Source organism: Nerophis ophidion, linkage group LG18 (assembly GCF_033978795.1).
Source record: "Nerophis ophidion isolate RoL-2023_Sa linkage group LG18, RoL_Noph_v1.0, whole genome shotgun sequence".
Classification (NCBI taxonomy): Eukaryota; Metazoa; Chordata; class Actinopteri; order Syngnathiformes; family Syngnathidae; genus Nerophis; species Nerophis ophidion.
The window spans coordinates 15393074-15419186 of NC_084628.1; the positions used below are offsets into that span (position 1 = coordinate 15393074).

Below are 26113 nucleotides of genomic sequence, written 5' to 3' on the forward strand. Positions count from 1 at the left end.
AAATAAGCCACTGGGAACTGATTTTTATTGGTTTTAACCCTTCTGAAATTGTGATAATGTTCCCCTTTAAAGCAGTTCCTCTGAAATGATGTGGAGAGTTTTGCTTTAAAAGTGTCTTCAGGAGAGTTTTCATCTCCAGAGTGTCTTGCAGCCAAGACATCATGCAGGAAATTGCTGCTCCGTCCTGGCATTTGCTTACATTCCCATCACTCCTCATCACCAATCACTCTGATGTGCTGGCTGATTGTATACTTTGCTTCATGAGTGTTTAGCTACGCAAAGATTTTTGGGGAGGGAGTTTGAAAAATACGAGACACTCCTCCTCTCCTTCCCACAAGGCCTTTTATGTTCCTGCTGTAACAGAAAACAGAGTTACAGGCCAACAAAGAGCTACTGTTCCCTTGTTGTGTCTACTTTCGTGTGGAAGCAAATACTGCAGCCTTTCAGTATTACCACTTGCTTGTCTCTAATGTGCAATCTAACTAATATACTGCACAATACAGTTTTTATTGCGGATTTTCACTGGCAGAAGCGCGATTTAATTAAGAATATAAAATGCTACAGTAAGTGACAATATCAGTGAAGTACTGTTTGGGACAATGTAAAGTGCACCTTTTCCACATTGTGTTATGTCACAGCTTCATTACCAAATGGAATGAATTAATTTTTGCCCTCTGAATTCTACAGAAAATACCCCGTATCAACAATGTAAAAAGTTGTTTTTATTTTTAAATTGCAAAATTATTAAACCAAACTAAAAAAATCACATGTACATAAATATTCACAGCCTTTGCTCAATACTTTGTTGATGCCCCTTTGGCAGCAATTATAGCCTCAAGTCTTTTTTTAGTACAATGGCACACCTATCTTTGGGCAGTTTTTCTCCCATTCCTCTTTGCATCACCTTTCAAGGTCCATCAGGTTGGTTGGAAAGCGTAAGATGTCCAGGATGTCTCTGTATATTTTTGCATTCATCTTTCCCTCAATCCTGATGAGTCTTGGTTTAGTTTGGTTTACATTTATTTTGAACATGCATGCTATTCCAAGTGATACATCATATAGTTTACATATTTACATTTCTGTTTCCAACATGTTTGAAAACGAGGAGGAAGAAGCAAAGCTTATTTATTACTCCTACCCCTCTTCCAATTCATAGCAATTTTGTAGCACATATTTACTTCCTGATCTCATTTTGTAACACAATGTACATTAATGGAATAAATAGTTAAGTCACATAATGAGATGAATAATATCTAATTTTCAATAAAGTGTAAGATGGTCATCAAAATTTTTCTTCCTCATACTTTGTTAATACTTTTAGTTTGAACAGCCTGTTAAACTGGATGATAATACTTGTTTAACTATTTGCTTAATTTAGTCCATAATTTAATTCCACACATGTTAAAGGTCATACAGTAAGTACGTGCATACAGATATTTCACATTACTTTTTTCTCTGAGCTTATATTTCTCCTCTTTTGTTGAGAAGGGTTGTTGTACATTATTCGGTTGTCTTTGCAACATTGAAAAAAAAAAAGTCAAATCGTAGTAATGAGTTATTTTCTGAAGAATTCTGAGGATTAAAATGTGTTTATTTCATTTGGAATAAGTCTGTAAAATAACAAAATGTGCTAAAGATGAAGCCCTGTGAATACTTTCCCGATGTGCTTTAACTCAAAACTTTTACACATGTCTTTCGGACATGATTTGCTACAAATGTCCTATGTTACCATGGTTTCAGATGGGTTTGGTTCAAAGAGAAGATAAGGGAACAAATAGAAAACTAAAAAAGCACTCAGAGAGCACAAGGTACCACTGCAAAGTCCTTCCTCCCAATAGTAAGTTCGTAAATTGTAATCACTCGTTCCTTATACATTTAGGATATTTTTCTCAACGTTTGATGCATTTAAAGTTAAAGTAAAGTTAAAGTACCAATGATTGTCACACCCACACTAGATGTGGCGAAATTATTCTCTGCATTTGACCCATCACCCTTGATCACCCCCTGGGAGGTGAGGGGAGCAATGGGCAGCAGCGGTGCCGCGCCCGGGAATCATTTATGGTGATTTAACCCCCAATTCCAACCCTTAATGCTGAGTGCCAAGCAGGGAGGTAATGGGTCCCATTTTTATAGTCTTTGGTATGACTCAGCCGGGATTTGAACTCACGACCTACCGATCTCAGGGCGGACACTCTAACCACTGAGTTTCCGCCTATACCTTTTTAAGCTATCCCAAGAATGAAAGAAGCCCTTGTCCTTGTCTCTGTGGGTGTAGGCAGGACCGTTAGCACAGATTATGACCTATGTATGACCCTGTAACTTCTTTGTAGTGGATTAATACCAACATGTGTAGTATCCCCCCAAAACTTATGTAAAGAATCAAACAGAATGATAACTGATTGTTACATTTTAACAAAAGTGTAGATATAAAATGTTCAAATAAAATACAAGCAGATATTAACAGTAAATGAACAAGTAGATTAATAATCCATTATCTACAGTTTGTCCATCATAATTATGACAAAATAATACAGGGGTAGAGAACCTATGTCTCTCGAGCCAGATGTGGCTCTTTTGATGACTGCATCTGGCTCTCAGGTAAATCTTAGCTGACATTGCTTAACACGATAAGTAATGAATAATTCCGCTTGTAGTCACAGTGTTCAAAATAATGTTCAAAATATAAAACATTCTCATGTATTTTAATCCATCCATCCGTTTTGTACCGCACCCGTTCAAGAAGCTGCGTTAATGGTAAGAAGTTATTTATTTATTATTGGTTAGTGTGGGGCTTGCCCTCCTGGGGGTTCTTCAGACCACCAGGCACCGACATAAAAGCCTGTTTCAGGGTTACAATATTGTTTTATTTTTCAATAAGTCTCTCAGTTTCTTTCCAGCAATTGTCTTTTTCTCTTTCGTTCTCGCTCACGCTCTGGCTCTAGCTCCAACCCCGTCTCTGCTACTGGCTGCTGCTTATAACATAGCGATAGGTGATTAGATAACAAGGCCCAGGGGGGCCATCTACGCACCTGTCGCTAATTTCGATGCCGGTCCTGGCACACCCCGCTTTGCTGCAGGCCGGAAGGCCACGCCCCCCTCCACAGTTAGCTTCAGAATAACAATGTTATTACAAAGAATAAGAGACCTATTATACTCTAGAGATGTTGGTCTTACTTAAAAATGCACACGTTTAGTTGTGTTCAGTGCTAAAAAAAATATGATATGGCTCTTACGGAAATACATTTTTAAATATTTGGCTTCTTGGCTCTCTCAGCCAAAAAGGTTCCTGACCCCTGAAATAATAGAATGAGAAATGACAATATTTTACGGCATACGGCAACGGCCACATCAGGAGCCTTTGTTTGCTTACTTACAACTAAAAAATAAGTATTTTTTAATGCCCAAATTGTTCTTTGATTCAGATGACAAAAAAAAAACGTGTGTTTAATGTATCATAATTTTTTTTTTGTTAAACTTAAGCCAATAATGACTTTTTTTTTTTTACTTTATTTTGAAAAGTATCGAAATACATTTTGGCACTTGTACTGGTATCGACGGCGTGGCGCAGTGGGAGAGTGGCCGTGCGCAACCCGAGGGTCCCTGGTTCAATCCCCACCTAGTACCAACCTCGTCACGTCCGTTGTGTCCTGAGCAAGACACTTCACCCTTGCTCCTGATGGGTGCTGGTTGGCGCCTTGCATGGCAGCTCCCTCCATCAGTGTGTGAATGTGTGTGTGAATGGGTAAATGTGGAAGTAGTGTCAAAGCGCTTTGAGTACCTTGAAGGTAGAAAAGCGCTATACAAGTACAACCCATTTACCATTTACCATAACAACACTACATTTATGCTTCTTGAACCAGAGATTAATGCATTACCCTAAACCACACATACACAGAACTGCATTCAACACCGGACTCTCACAAATATGCAAATAAAACCCGAAAAACAAGCTTCCGTTGCCCTAAAGCATGTCAACCTTTTGTCATCCACAACTCAAGTAAGTTGATGTTGTGCCGGAGATCACCGTGTTTGTTACCTTTCCCATTAACCCCTTACACTTGGCTTATCCTATAACTTGCTGTCTCGTCCACAATACCCCTTTTATCCACGACTGTGCAATCCCTAGAACAAAGCCGTCAGTCATGACTCCCTCAAATAATCATTATAGCGTCCTAAGTACCTGTGTGGAGTATTGGAACTGGCAGTCAGCACAGAAGTATGCGCTCCCAATAAAGTGGGTTTTGAATGCTCGCTCAGGAAATGTCATAACGTATTGCATGGGGGAGAAAAAAAAAACGATGCCGAGATGGACAGGACAGATTCGTTTTTCAGCTTGTGGTAGCAAGCGGCCATCAGGGAGCACTATGCACTGCATGGCTTGAGCAGACAACGCTTCCAGCCCCGAAAGGACATGGAGCGTGGCGGTGAAATGTTCTAAAAGTTTGGCCGCGAACTACGCTTTCCTGCCAGATGTAATTGTCCAAAGAATCACCCGCAGTAAACGTGCCCACACATGCAGTCTATACGCAGTGCGCCTCTAAAGGATACACTCAGGGTTCAATCACACTTTTATGACTGCAAGTAATGAAATCCTCTCCATCAGGCCAAAGCAACAATATGACTTTTTCTCTCGAGCTGTGGAAGTCATTGTGCGAAACTTGTGAGAACACATAGGCTTTATAGAGTTTTATAGCAAAACAAGGCATCACGGTCAATAAAAAAAGTTTTTCAATAAAGTTTTTTTTTACTGCCGATTGAGGGTTAGAAATAGCCTTTAATATGACAACTAGTACCTTTTTAAGTTATTTTTTTGTTTAGTTTTTTGCATTTCAATCATTAATCTTTAAATACCCGACTATAAGGTGCACTTAAAGGCCTACTGAAACCCACTACTACCGACCACGCAGTCTGATAGTATATATATCAATGATAAATAAATGATAAATGGGTTGTACTTGTATAGCGCTTTTCTACCTTCAAGGTACTCAAAGCGCTTTTGACACTACTTCCACATTTACCCATTCACACACACATTCACACACTGATGGATGGAGCTGCCATGCAAGGCGCTAACCAGCACCCATCAGGAGCAAGGGTGAAGTGTCAACGGACGTGACGAGGTTGGTACTAGGTGGGAATTGAACCAGGGACGCTCGGGTTGCGCACGGCCACTCTCCCCACTGCGCCACGCCAATGATGAAATATTAACATTGCAACACATGCCAATACGGCCTTTTTAGTTTACTAAATTGCAATTTTAAATATCCCGGGAGTTTCTTGTTGAAAACGTCGCGGAATGATGACGTGTACGTGTGACGTCACGGACTGTAAGGAAATATTAGTGCTGCGCACACACACAGCTAAAAGTCGTCTGCTGTAACCGCATAATTACACAGTATTTTGGACATCTGTGTTGCTGAATCTTTTTCAATTTATTCAATTAATAATGGAGAAGTCAAAGTAGAAAGATGGAGTTGGGAAGCTTTAGCCTTTAGCCACACAAACACACGGTGATTCCTTGTTTAAAATTCCCGGAGATGAAGCTTTCCTATGGATCAGAGCGGTCAAGCGAACATGGATGTCAACCAGCAGTTTTCGGTGAGAAGATTGTGGTAAAAAGTCGCCACTTACCGGAGATCAGCTGAGCTTGTGCCGTCCATACAGCTGCCGTTGACTTCCATCAGACACTGGCCTCAAGACACCTGTCGACACACCCCTCCGACTATCAGGTACTATTTAATCTCACTAAAACACTAGCAACACAATAGAAGGATAAGGGATTTCCCAGAATTATCTTAGTAAATGTGTGTAAAAACATCTGAATCCGTCCCAATGCAATCGCGTTTTTTTTTTAACTTGATTTTTATTTTTATTTTTTCTAGTCCGTCGCTATCAATATCTTCAAACACAAATCTTTCATCCTCGCTCAAATAATGGGGAAATTGTCGTTTTCTCGGTCTGAATAGCTCATTTTGTTGGATGCTCCCATTAAAAACAATGTGAGGATGTGAGGAGCCATCAACGAGTGACGTCATCGTCTGCGACTTCCGGTAAAGGCAAGGCTTTTTTTATTAGCGACCAAAAGTTGCGAACTTTATCGTGGATGTTCTCTACTAAATAATTTCAGAAAAAATATGGCAATATCGCGAAATGATCAAGTATGACACATAGAATGGACCTGCTATCCCCGTTTAAATGAGAAAATCTCATTTCAGTAGGCCTTTAAAATCCTATAATTTCCTCAAAAATCAACAGTATAGCACCCAATGTACCTATTACCCTCTGGTATTGCTTACCGACCCCGAAGCAATTTCATTTGGTAAATGGGGTCATGACAAGTGTGACCAGTAGATGGCTGCCACACAAGGGATATGTGTGGACTTCAGGCTGAAGCCTGTCGAATAAATGACGCAAGCGAGTACCTGTAAGCAACACCAAAATGTTGAGAATATAGAACATTAAACATGGCGCTCAAAATCCCGTCCAAATGTTTTAGCATGACTTTGGTAAGGTACAAAGCCGCACCGCTTGATGGAACATGGAGCATTGTGGCTACCGTAGTAAGACGTACATTATTTTAAAATATAAGTATTTATTGTACCACCAAAACTTAACTTTAAATATAGTTTAAAAAAAACAACAACCCGGATAGAAATTAGTAACCAATAAATAAAATGATAATAGTAATACAAATTAGTTTAAATAACAATAGCATTATAAAAAAAACATACAATTCATTTTTTCCGTTGTAATTGTTTTTAATTCACCTTTTACACATATTTTACCACAATAGAATGTGTGCTTTCTGTGTCAAATAACATTTAATAAAATGTTTGTTAACAAAATGTAAACATCATAACGTTTATTGGTTCAATACATTTTTGCACAATTTTGACCAATATTTTAGGTCAAAACATAATCATTTTGTAAATGTATCAGTAAGTGATTTAAGTACATTATGCTTGTGTAAAGTCCGTCTTTGAAACCTCTATTTTGTTAGTGCAGTCAGACAGAATGTGGTGCACCACACTCTTACTGTGGAGGGAGGAAGTGTGCTTTGCTGTTGTTCTCAGCTTGACGAGTAAAGAGGCGACTTAACACCTCAAGTTGTGACTGCCATTTGTACATTCTTGTTACATCGATGAAGTTGTTCTCAACAACACCAGCAGATGAGATCTGTTGTGGGTGTGCAGATTTTTCTTGCTAGCTTTAGCGATGTAGTTTAGTCCCTAGGGATGAATGAGGGGTATCGGACACATTATTTTTCCAGACAAAAGTTCTTCTCTTCACAATGACAGCACTTTACTCACATTTACTTAAATGTTCTTGATAGTCTGCGTTTAACGGCGGATTCCGATTTATTGACAAATTTTGTCCGCGTTTAGTAAACGTAGAAGTCCTATTTCTTACTTACCGTATTTTTCGGACTATAAGTCGCAGTTTTTTTCATAGTTTGGCTGGGGGCGCGACTTATACTCCGTAGCGACTTATGTGTGAAATTGTTAACACATGACCGTAAAATATCAAATAATATTATTAACCTCATTCGCGGAAGAGACGAAGAAAATGTCATCAATCGTCACACACACGTCAACCAATAAGATTTCGGCGGGGGGGGGGGGTCATGACAGAAGTGCATTGTGGGTCATGGAATGCTATATGCTATATGCTACTGCCGTAGCTATTAAAATGGATCATTTCATCTTTGGTGGTAACTTTTAAAAACTGAAAAGAGCTGAACAAAAATTGGACCAAATAGGAAATCATGTACTGCAGATTTCACAATATCAAATAATATTATTCATCTCATTCGCGGAAGAGACCAAGAAAATGTCAGCAATCGTCACAAACACGTCAATCAATAAGAATTCGGCGGGGTAGGGTCATGGCAGAACTGCATTGTGGGTCATGGAACGCTAACTGCTATATGCTACTGCCGTAGCTATTAAAATGGATCATTTCATTGTTGGCGGTAACTTATAAAAACTGAGAAGGGCTGAACAAAAATGTCACAAAAAAGGAAATCATGTTCTGCAGATTACAAGCTGGACCTAGTGAAATATGCAGCAGAAAACGACAAGAGGAAGCGGCGCATACCTTTGGAGTTGGCAGAGTTGTTTAGAAGCGACATCGAGAAAGAAGATTTCATCGGATTTATCGATTAGGAGTGACAGATTGTTTGGTAAACGTATAGCATGTTCTATATGTTATAGTTATTTGATTGACTCTTACCATAATATGTTAAGCTAACATACCAAGCACGTTCTCCGTGTGTTGTTTATGCGTCATATAACGTACACTTATTCAGCCTGTTGTTCACTATTCTTTATTTATTTTAAATTGCCTTTCAAATGTCTATACTTGGTGTTGGATTTTATCAAATACATTTCCCCAAAAAATGTGACTTATACGCCAGTTCGACGTACTGTATATATGTTTTTTTCCTTTGTTATTATGCATGACGTATACTCCGGAGCGACTTATAATCAGAAAAATATGGTATTTGTTGATTAGTGACTATTGATATAGACAAGTATCAAAAAAGTATATTTATATTTTAGGTACAGATACAAAGGATTGTGTAATAAAAAGTATCCAATAGCTATCCAATAACATCATATACATTTACTGCATCAAAATAATGGAATATTGTGGCCAGTAGATGTCACCCAAACATCTATGTTTGGTGGCGGTATGATTAGGACCGTTAATAATTAATAGGCTAGTGTTTTTCGTACCTACTATTGTTTTTGTTTGACTAATTTCACGGTGGAAGAGGGGTTAGTGCGTCTCCCTCACAATACGAAGGTCCTGAGTAGTCAGGGTTCAATCCGTGTGGAGTTTGCATGTTCTCCCCCTGAGTGCGTGAGTTCCCTCCGGGTACTCCAGCTTCCTCCCACTTCCAAAGACATGCACCTGGGGATAGGTTGATTGGCAACACTAAAATTGGCCCTAGTGTGTGAATGTGAGTGTGAATGTTGTCTGTCTACCTGTGTTGGCCCTGCGATGAGGTAGAGACTTGTCCAGGGTGTACGCCGCCTTCTGCCCGATTTTAGCTAAGATAGGCACCAGCGCCCCCCGCGACCCCAAAGGGCAAGTCCCGAGTCAAGTCCCAAGTCAAGACAGGCAAGTCTCGAGTCAAGTCCCAAGTCCTGCATTTAGAGTTTCGAGTCATTTCAAGTCCTTTTAACCACAGACTAATACATTTACACGGATTGTGTATGCTTTTAAAACGCTGTATGTATTTACAGTATAATAAAAAAATTGTGCTGACATTGCACTTCATAATAGTACTATTAACCAGTTATTTTAAACATTTAACTCATTCCTTTACAGAATGAACACATTTGAAAAAACAAGTACAACTGTACTTATTTGCACAAAGGTGTTAACATTGTATTTCCATGGCATATAGCATTGGAACTAGTTCCATAGGAGTTTCTATTCTGTTCTTACCTTATCTCATTGATCTCATCTCATACTGTGTGTGTGTTTATGTGTGCGTACACATGAAAAACATAACAAATACATGACAATAACAAGGAACAGAGTTGTACTTTCTAGAATTCACGGCCCTATGGAAAATTAACCAGCCGCCACTGATTATGATGCATTCTCATTTTAGGCAAAGTATAAGACAATACTTTCTTAACAGTATAACTGTAATCAGGAATAAGTCTTCTAGTAACAATATTCAAATACTAACTTTGTTGGGTAAGACGGAATTTGCTGTTATTCTGAATCCAGTGAAACAGATTGGTGGTTTTATATACGTTTATGTTTAAGTTGGCAGACACTTTTATCCAAAGCAACATACATGAAAAATACATTTAGAACAATCACTGTAAACATGATCATTTAAGGGAAGAATGTAATAGAAAATATTAATACAAAGTGTCAAGACAGAATAAACTTTCTGCTGTTTCAGCAACAGAAATACAGTCTATAAACTATATAGATATCTAATGTATTCATGCATTGTTTATGTAGGATATATGCATGTACATATAACCTAATCATATTGTTTCTTCAATTTAGAAATAGCTGACCGTTTTTTCCCCTTCTCTGGGATTATTCTTCCCAGTTTTGATCTTGGATGTCTGGTTATTTATAGCATATAAGAATATTTTATTATTTTTAAGCAAACTATGAACACGCCAAAAATGTTTTCCTTTATCATAGTTTACACGTATGACAAAAAAGCGTGTGAATATCAGTGGTATTCAGTGAGGTAAAATGAATTAAATGTGCTGACAGTTCACTGCTCCTGCCAAATGAATTGCCCTGAGTGGAGCGGATCACCACTCCAAGATGGCGGCCCCGCGTCGCGTCAGCGGCAATAGGCAGTAGCGCTCGATGCTGCGTCTACTTATAAGATGTCTATGGTTATAACGTTAGCAGTGAGTTTACAGCCTCACTGATTTAACTACACAGCAAATAAAAGTTACGTTACTCGGCCAATAAACGTTAGCTTACATTCAAAACTTACCCTTCTTTGTGCGACTTCAAATGTCGAACGAAGTTGGAAGTTGTTGCGTCTCTGTCTGTAATCTTCGAACGAACCGCAGGCTTTGCATACGGCAATTCGTTTTTTGTTGACCAAGTCATTGTTTTTATACCCGAACAAAACAATTTTTGGCATAGCTTTTCCTCACTGGCGTGTTGTTTGAGAGCTTTTTCGTTGGTTTTCCTGAAATTTGATTGGCTGAATGCTGTGTGACGAAAATAACGTGGATGTAATTTGATTGGCTGTTGTTCTGACAGGTAGCGCACACACTGTCATCGCACACACGCTGACAGACACAGACAGATACGGAGCGCTCCTGAATAACTTTTTAATCGTTGGGTTTTGGGGAAAGTAGCAAGTCATGTCAAGTCAAAAGGCTCAAGTCCAAGTCAAGTCACAAGTCATTGATGTTAAAGTCGAGTCCAAGTCATGTGACTCGAGTCCACACCTCTGCCTAGTACCCATTGAGAACAGAGCTAGCTTGACCACCACGCATATTCATTGGGCGGGATGTGACGTCAGTAACATCCCAGCAATACTCAAGACTCCAATATCGGTATCGTATTGGAAGTGGAAAAGTTAGTGCAATACTTTGCATTGCTTTTTTAATATGCATCTCATTTATGTCGTTGTTTTTCCCCTTGAAAGGCAACAGACATATGTTTGCTCGCTCAGCAACCTTCCAAAGGACAGCTGCAGTATGCTCATCCTGTCAACACCTCTGCCATACACAAATATTTAATTACTGAAGGGAACTGAAAGGACTGGCGCCTTTTGTGTTCGTACTGTATGCATTCGGTCAGACCTGGAGGAGCGCTGCGCTTTATGAAGATGCACCACAATGGCTCCTCACGCATGCACCCACTCTCTCCGGGAGAAACATGTCATGAATATTGAACGCCTCCAGCAGCGTTCCGAGTGAGCGCTCGCCCCTTTTGCAGCGCACCGTCGTTGAATAATTGATCCACCTTGCAATCTTCATGTGTCAAAACCGGCATCAGGCATGGTCGGTTGCAGCTGCGGATGCCTTGGACGCTAGGTTGTGACGCCCCTCCTGTCTTTTTATCCGCAGGTACGAAATCAAGTACGACAAGGACGACTATGTGCTCAGGTTGAAGAAGGCCTCCGTCAACGACGAGGGCACGTTCGCCTGTGTGGCGGAGAACCGCGTGGGCAAGCTGGAGGCCGGCGCCACCCTCACAGTCCGAGGTAACCAACTTTGCTTCTGACCTAGAAATCAACCCACAGACTGTCTATAAATCTGTTCAATTATTTACATTTTCAAGTGTGCCCTCACCCTCCTCCTACTCTTCCTTCTCGACGGTTGTTGTTACGCCGCCCTCCTCCTCGCTGCAATCATCCAGTCAGCAAAGCCATTTCACACTTTACTGGCGCACGCCGCCAATCCCTCAACTGGGGTTTGCAAGGTTAATAAAAACGTTCTGACCGTAATTTCCCACCATTGTCACCACTCTTCCCGCTATTAAACCGACGTGTCGGAGGTCCCCGCGGAGCGCTTAAAGGCGGCGCAGGGGGCGCCCAGTGGGAGGTAAAACAAAGTCTTTTCTGCCGACGCCGTTCTTGGGAATCTCGGGAACCAAACGCCAGCACCTTTGGTTCTGTCTTGGGATTTGGCAAACAAATATAGTCTCAAAATAAATATATTGATTTCCTTTCGGCGCCCTTGCTTTTTTAAACACACCACCTGCAGAGTTGTCATCAAAGAGAGAAGATCTTGACGCTCCCTCCTCAGACCACAAGGGGGATGCTCACACTTGTATTAACCCTCAACGCTAGTGCGAGCCCAAAGCTACTAGAACAGTGGTTCTCAAACTTTTTCCACCGAGTACTACGTCAGAAAACACTTGGCTTTCCAAATACCGCCTTAATGACCAACATTAAAGTAAAGTAGCGCAGTAGACCTAAATATTCATTAAAAACAAGGCGTTTTTTTCAATATTTTTGGCCACTGTTGCATTACACACTGTTTAAACAGTAACGCTGTGTTTGAATATTTATTTAGGTGATTATTTGACGTACAACCAGAAGGAGCCCGTACCACAGTTTGAGAATCACTGTACTAGACCTTCTCTGTCTTGATTTGATCGATGTTGCTTACTGTGCAACATGTCATCCATTCTGACTTTGATTTCCTATTTTTTTTCATGTTTGTCCTCTGTTTTTGTTAATGTTTGTGTGTCTTGTTTTTATTTCTTTTTTGTTTTGTTTCCGTGTATCCACTCCTCCATTATCGTGTCTCCAGACCGCAGTGTCGGTAAGTACCATCCTTCTGATTTGACTCCATCCAGCATGCCCTCTTCATGTATCCCAGTGCTCCTCTGCTTTGTTTGCTTTGACATGAACACATTTTTACTGATACAAGCGATGGATTGTGTTATGGTTTTACATGACTATAACCTATAATTACGAACGGGCCTTTGACCAGCCTTAAAGTAGGAAAAATAGCCAAAGCGGAACCTCAAAGTCAAATGGCCCAAATGCCATCAAATGTGGAATTCAACCAACAATTTCTGGGGCAAAAATGTGCCTTAAAAAATAAAGGCCTACTGAAATGAGATTTTCTTATTCAAACGGGGATAGCAGGTCCATTCTATGTGTCATACTTGATCCTTTTGCGATATTGCCATATTTTTGCTGAAAGGATTTAGTAGAGAACATCCACGATAAAGTTTGCAACTGGAGAAAAAACCTGCCTCTACCGGAAGTCGCAGACAATGACGTCACATGCTGATGGCTCCTCATATATTCACATTGATTTTAATGGGAGCTTCCAACAAAAACAGCTATTCGGACCGAGAAAACGACAATTTCCCCATTAATTGGAGCGAGGATGAAAGATTCGTGTTTGAGGATATTGACAGCGACGGACTACAAAAAAAAAAAAAACTAGTTAAAAAAAAAACGCGATTGCAATCGCGTTGCATTGAGACGGATTCATATGTTTTTAAATACATTTACTATAATAATTCTGGGAAATCCTTTATCTTTCAATTGTGTTGCTAGTGTTTTAGTGAGTTTAACAGTACCTGATAGTCGGAAGTGTACGTCCACGGCCGGGTGTTGACGCGCAATGTCTCAGGGAAGTCGACGGCAGCTTTACGGGAGGCACAAGCTCAGCTGATATCTGGTAAGTGGCGACTTTTTAACCAAAATGTTCTCACCGAAACCTGCTGGTTGACATGTAGTCGGGATCCATGTCCGCTCTGATCCATAGGAAAGTTTCACCTCTGTGAATTTTAAACAAGGAATCACCGTGTGTTTGTGTGGCTAAAGGCTAAAACTTCCCAACTCCATCTTTCTACTTTGACTTCTCCAATATTAATTGAACAAATTGCAAAAGATTCAGCAACACAGATCTCCAAAATACTGTGTAATTATGCCGTTAAAGCAGACGACTTTTAGCTGTGTGTGTGCGCAGCGCTTGTACACGTCATAATTACGCAACGTTTTCAAGAAAAATGTCCCGGGAATTTTAAAATTGCAATTTAGTAAACTAAAAAGGCCGTATTGGCATGTGTTGCAATGTTAATATTTCATCATCGATATATAAACTATCAGACTGCATGGTGGGGAGTAGTGGGTTTCAGTAGGCCTTTAAACATTTTGATGTCAGCAGACTCTTTGAGCATCTAAAGAACAAACTCACACAAGTTACTAAGTAACAGTAGTGCTCTGCAAACACCAGAGTTGTGTATAAAGAGAGTGTGGCCAAGTCGGTTTTAAGGCGATCTCCTCAATGATTGGTCAAAAGGCACTCACGTGACTACAGGACGCTATGACTGCTACCAATATTGCGCTTCCTCGTTAAGTTTATTGACGTGTAAAAATGTTGAGGCTGCTACGGCCGTGAGAATTGTGGAAAGCTTTTACATCGCTTTCCCAACAAACTGGAAATAGGACAAGTATGGAAAGTGGAGGTCCGCAAACAAAACTGTAGAGTCTGTGTTTGGTTCAGGACAGAACACACAGAAGCTAATACAAATAATACAAAAATTAATTAATACATTTAAGAGATGGCTTGACAAAGACAGACTATCTTTAAATCTCAGTAAAACTAAAATAATGCAGTTCGATAGCAGTAAAAGAGTAAGTCAAACACACTGACATTGAGAGAGTATCAGAAATAATAGATGAGAAAATTAACTGGAAATCTCATAAAAATTACACAAAATAAAGTGGCAAGAAATACATCAATAATGAATAGAGTAAAATATGTTCTGGACCAAAAATTACATTATTCTATACTGCTCGCCAGTGTTACCACACTGTGCAGAAATATGGGGAAATAAGTACACTTATTTAACTATAGTACCGTATTTCCTTGAATTGCCGCCGAGGCGCTAATTAATTCAAAACCTCTTCTCACCCCTGAGCTTACCAAAGGCATGCGGTAAAAGTAAGCATGCGCTAATTAATTCAAAACCTCTTCTGACTCCTGCGCTTACCAAAGGCATGCAGTAAAAATTTGAGTGTGATGTAAGGATACCATCATGAAATGCACATTTAAAGGCCTACTGAAACCCACTACTACCCACCACGCAGTCTGATAGTTTATATATCAATGATGTAATATTAACATTGCAACACATGCCAATACGGCCGTTTTAGTTTACTAAATTGCAATTTTAAATTTCGTCTTGAAAACGTTGTGTAATGATGACATGTACGCAAGACGTCAGGGGTCTTAGGAAGTATGAGCGCTGCACACACACACACACAGCTAAATGTCGTCTGCTTTAACGGCATAATTACACAGTATTTTGGAGATCTGTGTTGCTGAATCTTTTGCAATTTGTTCAATTAATATTGGAGAAGTCATAGTAGAAAGATGGAGTTAGGAAGCTTTAGCCTTTAGCCACACAAACACACAGTGATTCCTTGTTTAAAATTCCTGGAGGTGAAACTTTACTATGGATCAGAGCGCAGTCAAGCCAACATGAATCACGACGGAATGTCAACCAGCAGGTTTCGGTGAGAAAATTGTGGTTAAAAAGTCGCTTCTTACCGGAGAAAAGCTGAGCATGTGCCGTCCATAGCTGCCATCGGCTCCCCTGAGACATTGGCGTCAAGACACCCGTGGACAAACCCCTCCGACTATCTGGTAATATTAAACTCACTAAAACACTAGCGACACAATAGAAAGATAAGGGATTTCCCAGAATTATCCCAGTAAATGTCTCTAAAAACATTTTTTTTAACAGTTTTTTTTCTTTTCTAGTCCGTTGCTATCCGTCCTTCGCTATCAAACACAAATCTTTCATCCTCGCTCAAATTAATGGGGAAATTGTCGTTTTCTCAGTCCAAATAGCACTTTTTGTTGGAGGCTCCAATTAAAATCAATGTGAACATGTGAGGAGCCCCCACACTTGTGACGTCATCGTCTGCAAATTCCGGTAGAGGCAGGGCTTTTCTCTTAGCACTGAAAGTTGTGACCTTTATTGTGGATGTTTTCGACTAAATCCTTTCAGCAAAAATATGGCAATATCGCGAAATGATCAAGTATGACACATAAAATGGACCTGCTATCCCCGTTTAAATGAGAAAATCTCATTTCAGTTGGCCTTTGATAAAAAAAAACTAAAAAAAAACGTTATTATGGTCTTACCTTTATGTAACGCATGTGTCAAATAATTACATACATTTGTGGAGACTATTAGGCTCTTGCCTTTCTATTTACTCTTTGCGCGCTTCCTAGTCACGTGACCGCCACAGTCCAATCAGCTGTAGTTGTATGCCAGTAGCAGGAAGTGACTGGTATGCTTTAGCTCTTGCTATTTACTCTTTGGGAACTCGGTGCACTCTCCCTGTCACGTAATGAGGGAGTTCCCACGCCGCCAAATCCAGCCTTGCCCTGCCTGTCTGTCGGACCGTTGTCTCCACAGGTATATTAATAAAACATAGCTTCTCACTGTTCTTTTTAGCATACCGGTATTCAATAGCTTGGACTTTAAATCATACTGAATAGCTCTTAATCTTCTTCCCTTTATGCGATTTCCAATTACCGGTATTGAAATCAAGGATGACAGGGGAAGTGCCACTCGTGACGTCACGAGTTAGACCTCGCGGTAATACTAAGCATGCGCTAATTATTTTATGAAGCGAGTTTGACCCGGCAGTAATTCAAGGCAGGCGCATACTATATCCATCCATTTATACCGCTTATTCCCTTTCGGGGTCGCGGTGGCGCTGGCGCCTATCTCAGCTACAATCGGGCGGAAGGCAGGGTACACCCTGGACAAGGCCCTGCGAGGCGCATACTATATGCCCGTGGGAATTCAAGGAAATACGGCACGTTATAAAAAAGAAATATCAGTTCAAATAATGCATAATGAGTGATACGTACAGTGATTATAAATAGTAACCCGTGAAGTTGGCACATTGTGTAGTTGGTAAATAAAAACAAATCACAATGAATTGCAAATCCTTTTCAACGTATAATCAATTGAATGAACTACAAAGACAGATATTTAATGTTCGAAGTGAGAATTTTTTTTTTTTTTTGTAAATAATCATTAACATAGAAGTTAATGGCAGCCACACATTGCAAAAAAGTTGGCACAGGAGCATTTTTACCACTGTTTGACATGGCCTTTCCTTTTAACAACACTCAGTAAACATTTCGCAACTTAGGATACAAATTTTTAAAGCTTTTCAGGTGGAATTCTTTCCCATTCTTACTTGATGTACAGCTTAAGTTGTTCAACACTCCGGGGTCTCAGTTGCGGTAATTTAGGCTTCATATTGCGCCACACATTTCCATTGGGAAACAGGCAGGCCACTCTTTTACTATGAACCCACGCTATTGTAACACGTGGCTTGGCATTGTCTTGCTGAAATAAGCAGGGCCGTCCATGATAACGTTGCTTGGATGGCAACATATGTTGCTCCAAAACTTGTACCAAAACCTTAGCATTAATGGTGCCTTCACAGATGTGTAAGTTACCCATGTCTTGGGCACTAATACACCCCCATACCATCACAGATGCTGGCTTTTGAACTTTGCGCCTTTAACAATACGGATGGTTCTTTTCCTCTTTGGTCCGAAAGACACAACGTCCACAGTTTCCAAAAACAATTTGAAATATGGACTCCTCAGACCACAGAACCCTTGTACACTTTGTAACAGTTCATCTAAGATGAGCTCGGGCCCAGCAAAGCTGGCGGCGTTTCCCGCTGCCAACGTTTTTGCAATGTGTTGTTTCCATTAAATTATAAGTTAATTATTATTTGCAAAAAATATAACTTTCTCAGTTAAAACATTAAATATCTTGTCTTTGCAGTATATTCAATTGAATATAAGTTGAAAAGGATTTGCAAATCATTGTATTTTGTTTTTTATTTATGAATTACACAACATGCCGACTTCACTGGTTTTGGGTTTTGTACATGATTAAAGTATATATGTAATGTATTAACAGGCACATTTATATTAACATTTAATATTTTCGTATTTTGCTCATTCTAAGCATATGCTTAAAATTAATTAAAAAAAACGTCACGTTTGCTTTTTTTTTCCTTTATCACTGATTATTACTGACGGCAGACTTCATGAGATCCAACAAACATAATAAAACATCACTTACTGTACAAGGTCTGCTGTTATTAGGATGCCAGCTGCAAGGATGTTTATATCTTCCTGTTTAGATGAAGAATGATAATCCTTGCAAAGAAACGGGGTGGGGGTCAAGGTGGACCAAGCGTTTTTTTGTCTCGTTCTCGACATTTCCGGGTCCTAAATGGTTGTCGGAATACCTACTCAGACTTCTTCTGTCCAGGTGAGATCCATGGTTTATGATCTCCAATAAACTTACGGGGAACAAGGAAGCGAGGAAAGTACACACGGTAGTGATCACGTCACTGCTATAAATAGTTTGTTTCTAATAACAATATCAATAATACTGGGTTAATACTCAAGTCATGAAATGTAAATGGAGTATTTCTGGCGGTTTTTGAATGGTTATTTATTGGGTTTTATGTGTGAAATAGTGGATTTCCCATTGGCTTTGCTGTGAGGGACTTTTATTTACTTTTATTTAATATTTAGACTGCATTAAAAAAAAAAAAACATTCGTCATCATGTCTTTTGTAATGAATGTGAGCGATAGGCAAAATTCCAAAAAAATAAAGCCTTTTCCTCCCAGAAAATATTGATTCAATTCCAATTGTCAGCAAATTGTAAGGGTTCCACTCTGCCCATCATAGACAGCTGCGTCTTTTTGTTCTTGACAAGCACCTGTCTTTCTCAACTAGTCTCCTCTCACTTACACGTCGATAGTGAAAAATTTGAGGTAGACAAAGCAAATCGGATACAGCTGAGCAGTTGTCCTATAGGAGTGAGTTAAAGTGAACATCTTGAGAGCAAGTCTTCCCGTTTTGTGGACAGGAACTGGGGCGAGTGTGCATGTGTTAGGACAATAGAAGTGAGCGACGAGTCCAAAAAAGCGCCAGACGGCGCTTCGGTTGCCAGCACACCAGTGGCCTCTCCACTATTCTCCACCTGTCAGCTTTCAAGGAGCTAGGAGAACATTTCCCAGTCCTTCTGCCTGCTGGGAAGAGACTGAAATTGCTGTTGACTTGTGAATAAAATATGATTGAAGGTGGCGTTCAAAGGAGCGAAGGAAGGTTTCAAAGTCTGCGGTCAGATGCAGGTCTGTCTATAACAATGGGCCCTGTCCAAGCCACGGCAGATGTGTCTTGTCATAAATTAATGTCATGTTATTTACAGGAAGAAGAGTGTCACATGTTTTAACAGCCCCTGAATCAAAACAGTATCAGCAAAGTAAGCCAAGCTGTGAACGTGTCGTACGATTGGACCCTCTCATATCAATTTACTTCATAATCCATGCTTGAGTCATTGAGTGGTGCAGCCTTTAGTGGGAAGCAAATAAAAGATAACAAACAAAACATGCAGAGACTACCACCTGCATCAAATACAAGACCAGGCAGAATGTTCATTTTCTTATTTTGTCAAAAAACAGACGAGGTAAAAACTTTGATTATTTACCCAAAAATGTCCCTTCAAGTCAGATGCTGAAGCTGCTCGGCCATTGAATGAAATAAATATTTTTCTTACGCTAATGCTGATTAATGATCGATTGATTGATTTTTTACAGCCTCGTGTAACATCAACATGATTTCAAACTACTCTATAGTGCCACACTGTTACTTAACACTGCTTTAAAGTCATGAAAGTAATTTTCAATTCAAAAAATAAACGATGCAGCTGACCCCAAAGGGAATAAGCGGTAGAAAATGGATGGATGGATGGTGTAACATTACGGAAACTATAACATGATCAAGGACAAGACATATGTTTTCTTTATTTGTGGTAAAACAGAATAAGGGAGGGATTGCTAAACAGTGTAAAAAAGAACCACTTAAAGGCCTACTGAAATGAGATTTTCTTATTCAAACGGGGATAGCATGTCCATTCTACGTGTCATACTTGATCATTTCGCGATATTGCCATATTTTTGCTGAAAGGATTTAGTAGAGAACATCGACGATAAAGTTCGCAACTTTTGGTCGCTAATAAAAAAGCCCTGCCTTTACCGGAAGTAGCAGACAATGACGTCACCGGTGTGAGGGCTCCTCACATCCTCACATTGTTTATAATGTGAGCCTCCAGCATCAAGAACTATTCGGACCGAGAAAGCGACGATATTCCCATTAATATGAGCGAGGATGAAAGATTCGTGGAGAAGAATATTGATAGTGAAGGACTTGAAAAAAAAAATTAATAAAATAAAGTAAAAAAAAAAAAAAAAAAGGCGATTGCATTGGGAGCGATTCAGAGGTTTTTAGACACATTTACTAGGATAATTTTGGGAAATCCCTTATCTTTCTATTGTGTTGCTAGTGTTTTACTGAGTTAAATAGTACCTGATAGTCGGAGGGGTGTGTCCACGGGTGTGTTGACGCCAGTCTCTGAGGGAAGTCCCGGCAGCTGCAGGGACGGCGATAGCTCCGCTGATCTCCGGTAAGAGGCGACTTTTTACCCCAATTTTCTCACCAAAACCTGACGGTTGACAAGTGGTCAGGAACCATGTTCGCTTGACCGCTTTGATCCATAGTAAAGCTTCACCTGCGGGCATTTTAAACAAGGAAACACCGTGTGTTTGTGTGGCTAAAGGCTAAAGCTTCCCACCTCCATCTTTCTACTTTGACTTCTCCATTATTAATTGAACAAATTGCAAAAGATTCAGCAACACAGATGTCCAAAATAGTGTGTAATTGTGCTATGAAAAGAGACGACTTCTAGCCGCAAGTAGTGCTGGTTAATATGTCCCCTCCAACCAATAACGTCACAAACACGCGTCATCATTCCGCAACGTTTTCAACAGGAAACTCAGAGGGAAATTTAAAATTGTAATTTAGGAAACTAAACCGGCCGTATTGGCATGTGTTGCAATGTTAATATTTCATCATTAATATATAAACTATCAGACTGCGTGGTCGTTAGTAGTGGGTTTCAGTAGGCCTTTAATTAAATATTGAAACTAAGTGTTACTGTACAAACTGTTTGTATCGTCCGGAAAAATGAAATGTACGTGTTAAATAAAACCTCTGCATTGTTTTTGATGAATATTTAGGCCTAGTGCGCTACTGTGTTTTAATGTTGTTCATTATGGTGGTACTTGGAAAGCTGTTTTCTGAGGTGTTACTTGGTGAAAAAAAATCTAAGAACCACTGGACTAACGTATAACGGTTCACTGTGGTAAACTTCCGGTCCGATGCCAAAGCTATTTGAGTGGTAAATGACAACATAACTTATCTGTCCTTCAACTACTTTGAAGTATATATATATATATATATATATATATATATATATATATATATATTTGCAAAAACTCAACAATAATGCTAAAGCAGTGTGTTATTAAGTCACTAAATTAGGATGTATTGTTTGTTTACAACCTAGTGTAGCATCAACATGATAATCAAACTACTTGATAGTACCGCCGTGTTGCTTATTATTGCTTTAAATTTATATAAGCTGTTTTCAATGCAACGTAATTGCTATCCATCATTCATAACGGTGGTAAATATTGCAGAAACTATAACATGATCAAATACAAGACCATGTAAAACTATATTTTTAAAGCAGAGTAAGGAATGACAGTTTATTTGCTCCATGGCTCCCCTTATAACTTTAGGTGGTCAGGCGCTAATGATGCTAGGTTAATGTATGTACCCGTTACATGCTTTTAGAACTCGTCCGCGTCTTTTCGGAACACTAATTGTTGCTGACACAGCATGAAGTGTACTGGCTGGTCCACAATATTATAGCTCCTTAAAGAGCGCACCCAATTGCAAACAAAAGATGGATATAAGTACCGTATGTACTCTGAAAGTGTGCACGTAATTGGACTGCACAATCAACCCAAAAAGATAAAAACATATTAAAAAAAATTGAGCGTGAGAAAGGACAAGGCTGTGTGTGTGTGTCACAGGTTTTTTTTGATGTGTTTATGGATGCAGTGTGTGAGATGGAGGAAGACGATGGGAGAAAGGCTGAGCTTTCGCCAGAGTGTGATTTAGGAGCTCGGTATCAGTCCGGGCTTTGAGAGCCACGAAATATCCAAGCTTCACAAGGCCAGACAAGAAAGCTGTAAATCTGCGGCCATCTGTACCGTTCCCAACCGTGTGTATCTTTCGCAAATTCAACCCCCCGCCTGACTCCCACCCCGAAGGAGGGATTACGCGCAAAAAGCAGCCAAATGGGACTGAGTCTGGTCTTACAGGAACCAGCTGGTCTGTCGTCGAAAAATGACTTGAAAAGAAATAGAAACAGGGTGGGGAAACAATGTTGCATTGCTGCGATTGTCTTTATATATATATATATATTTATATATTTTTTATCCAACGTTTTTCTATGATAGAGTGATAATTCCATAGAGAAACAAAGCTGGGGGAATGAATACCCCCAGAAAAATACATTATTTTGTTAACCAGATTCCCAGGATCGACCATAATCTGATGACTTTGTCTCCAAACCAGTCTTATTTTACTATTTGTGTTATTATTGAACAACTGCTGTAACATTAGCATCTGTGAGAAAATTCACTCGTTCCACCTTGCAATGGCGTCGCGAGTTTCACCTGAGAAATCTTTGCTGTCTTCCCAGTTGTGTCCCTTCTCATATGCCTCTTTTTTTCACGCACAGTTGTGTAAACTGTGACCAAATAGCGACTAATCCCAAGAACAGACCCGTTTACCCACCTGTTCATAGTCTTCAGGCATGGCTGATGTCTCAGGTGTACGGTGTTTCCCTCTGTGATGTGAATGCCATTCATTCAAACAGGATGAATGGCCAACCTGGTTGCCATGACAATGGTGTTCTAAGCAGTTCCCTGGCGGTATAGACTGCATGGACTCCTGTTTTGGTTTGGTGGTGTGGTTTACTCCTTGTCTCTTGCTCCTAACCTACAATAATCGTCCACATTGGCTCCCACTGGTTGTACCAACACTGTCGTCTGACTTCCAGCTGCCCCGCAGTTTGTCATCCGACCAAGGGACCAAATCGTGGCCCAGGGACGCGCCGCCACTTTTCCGTGCGAAACCAAAGGGAACCCTCAGCCGGCAGTCTTCTGGCAGAAAGAAGGAAGTCAGGTAAGGGCAGAGGCATCCACCAAAGCTCTGTTTTAACCGTGTGGTTCAGTTCTGAACATGTTAGCCTTGATGGGACCACTGGAACCAAATAAAGGGGTACTGTAAACTGGGACAATTTGGGGTTAAGTATTGGTACCTTTCACATTTAAATGGATATGGTACCAATTCCAAGTATCTGGCAATCGACACCTGCACTCTACGCTATAAATTTTTTATTTTTTTGTGTGGGTTCATGTGGTGATGAATGTTAAGTTGTTAAATAATAAAATCCCAGGCACAGTTGTTAGCGCTTGAACTTCACAGCAAGGAGGTCCTGGGTTCGATTCCCAGCTCTGGGTCATTCTGTGTGGAATTTTGTATGTTCTCCCCCTTGACTGAATGGGTTCTCTCCAGGTACTCTGGTCTCTTCCTACCTCGAAAAACATGCACCTGGGAATAGGCTGATTGGCAACACTAAATTGGTCCTAGTGTGTGAATGGGCGTACCCTGCCTACTGCCCGAGTGCAGCTGGGTTAGATTTCATCCCAAACGTGATCCCGAGAGGGACAAGTGGTAGAAAATTGATGGATGGAATAAAATAAATGTTTTCAGTACATAAAGTGTAAATATTGTACTTATTACATACTACCTTTTTAATTGTAATATGCATCTCAGTTGTAGTTTCGATTACCAAGTTTAGAGGTTTTCAAATTGCCATGTAAAATTGCTAATGCTAACTATTAGCATGTGTATGGCAGACCCAATAGAAATTAGCATGGAGCTAGCACATTTTGAAAAGTGAAGCCTTACTTTTGAGCGCTTTCCGACATTCTTTCATTGTTGGCATGGAAAATTGCAACATTACTTAGAGGCAGTCTACTATGATTACATCTGTTTTACCGCCAAGTACTTGACTCCAAATAACATGATGTCACATGCAACAAAGGTATAAATATATATGATACCTTTGCTTTTAACTGCACCAGTACTTGGTCTCAGAGACGAAATTGGATCAGTACCTATAAAAGTACCAAATTTGATACCCATTCTATTTCGGAATAGGAATCTTAACGAAAGCAATAACATTTTGAACCCAATCGAGGTGGAAACGCTTTTGGAATTCTATAACAAGCAAAGGCTTTAAAACAAAAAGCTGTTTATTATTTTGCTTTACGGAATTTGTGATTATAAAATGTATACCCAACAGTGTGGATCCATACCACTTGGCAGAAACAAGGCTTGAGAGATTTGTAGTTTCAGAAAAGGCTTGTTTAAAAAAAAAATACTTTAACAGATGTTTTGTATTATTTCCCTAATTTCTTCCAGAAAATTCAGCAAGCTACGTATTTAAAATGTGTACAGTACCGAACCGAACTGAACTGAACCGAACCACCAATGTTTAAGAAAGGGTGTTTCAATCCATCGACTTTAATAGGGTTTTTAAACTTGAATGCCACTTGTAACAGTGAGTATTAAATGAATATAAATGTACAAGGATTCACCTCATGATGCTATTATACAATTTCATATGCAATTGTTGATTATATAAATTTTTTCGCACTGTGTTGACTAACAGCTCAATTGCTATAATTTTATCGTATAATTTATAGTGGGGGGGGGGGGGGGGGGTTCTGCAGCATATTACTATAAATTGGAAAATGGTTTAATTTTAAAATATTTTTTAACTTAAAATTCTGGAAACAGAACGGCCAGGTTTTGACCGTTACATTATGTACTTACTGTCCCTCATTTTATCAGAAGATGCATGTTTTTAAAATGCATATGGAAAGAACATTAAGATTTTTTTTTTAAAATAGCAAAAAATTCAAGAGATTGATTGAAGATGTTGGTAGGTGCCAAGGTAGATCGACGTTCCAAAGTCAACTGAACTGTACCACTCAGTGGAAACGTGTGGTATTGTGAAGTCAGTGTGCGGTACTTTGAATTTTCTCGCCTTGCACTCACACAAAAACACACTGACACAGATCTTCACAGTTCAGTATCTGTCATCGCTATCTTCAGCACAGACACACAGATACACATTTGTTCAGCACCCGGCGGCGGCGGTGTCGGCGTGCCCGGCGGAGCGCTAATCGCTTTCCTGTGACCCGGCGCTGATAAGAACAATCCCATCCCTCAGTCAAGCAGATAAGCCATTCAAATACCTGGGAGTCCTGGCAATACTTGACAACAGTGCCAATTAGGAACCAGTTGGGGCTTGTAGATGAGGCTGAGATACAATTCAATACACGCACGCACACACACACACACACACACACACACACACACACACACACACACACACACACACACACACACACACACACACACACACACACACACAGCCTGTAGGCCATCAATTACAGCAAAGTTTTTCTTCCAAGAGCCAACAGGATTGACAACACTTGCTGATGGTAATGCACAAGGCTCACTAACAATGACGCACTGTTAACGTTTCCTGTCTCACGCTGTCGCTGAACTTTCAGAGCACTCCGTTGAGGTGTGATGGCGATGATTATTGAGACACGAATCCAGGCTAATTAATTAGAATAAATGACATAATGTTGTGCCCCGTCTTCCTCCTGGGGATAATGAAGTGTTAAACACTCACTGCTGGTGATGTACTAATTTGTTCAAGAGAAACCTCTCATTTATATCCTGTTGTTGTTCATTTGTTGCATTCAAGTGATTAGCTGTAATTAAATGCAGCTAATATGTTTGCTCTTCACCTCTCAGAATAATGTTGTCACAAAATATTGTATTTTTCAACAGTTTAATTAAAAGTTATTGCCAATTGGTTGTCCAAAATCTAGTCCCAGTGCTGTAATGTAGTGATAAAAGAGCTTTTCATAAGCCCTATTTACCATGTTGTGCCTGAAACCTTCATGCTAATGAGTTTGTGTCTCTTTAATAAGAGCTATTGTTCACTTTCTCCACTATTTTACTTTGACACTGTAACTGTGCACTTGTCCAACATAAGAGATGCCATACACC

General features: G+C 39.8%; 1 protein-coding gene across 11 annotated transcripts in view; it reads left to right on the plus strand.

The window, feature by feature from the left end:
* robo2 (roundabout, axon guidance receptor, homolog 2 (Drosophila)) overlaps positions 1 to 26113 on the plus strand; it is a 1004723-nt gene that overhangs the window by 869011 nt on the left and 109599 nt on the right. For 8 of the 11 annotated variants that reach the window (XM_061877321.1, XM_061877317.1, XM_061877314.1 and 5 more), the window contains 3 exons: positions 11580 to 11716; positions 12771 to 12782; positions 23016 to 23140. In XM_061877321.1, the coding sequence (XP_061733305.1) occupies positions 11580 to 11716; positions 12771 to 12782; positions 23016 to 23140 (274 nt within the window). The remainder of the gene's footprint in view (positions 1 to 11579; positions 11717 to 12770; positions 12783 to 23015; positions 23141 to 26113) is intronic. The other 3 variants (XM_061877315.1, XM_061877323.1, XM_061877324.1) reach the window with 1 other exon arrangement.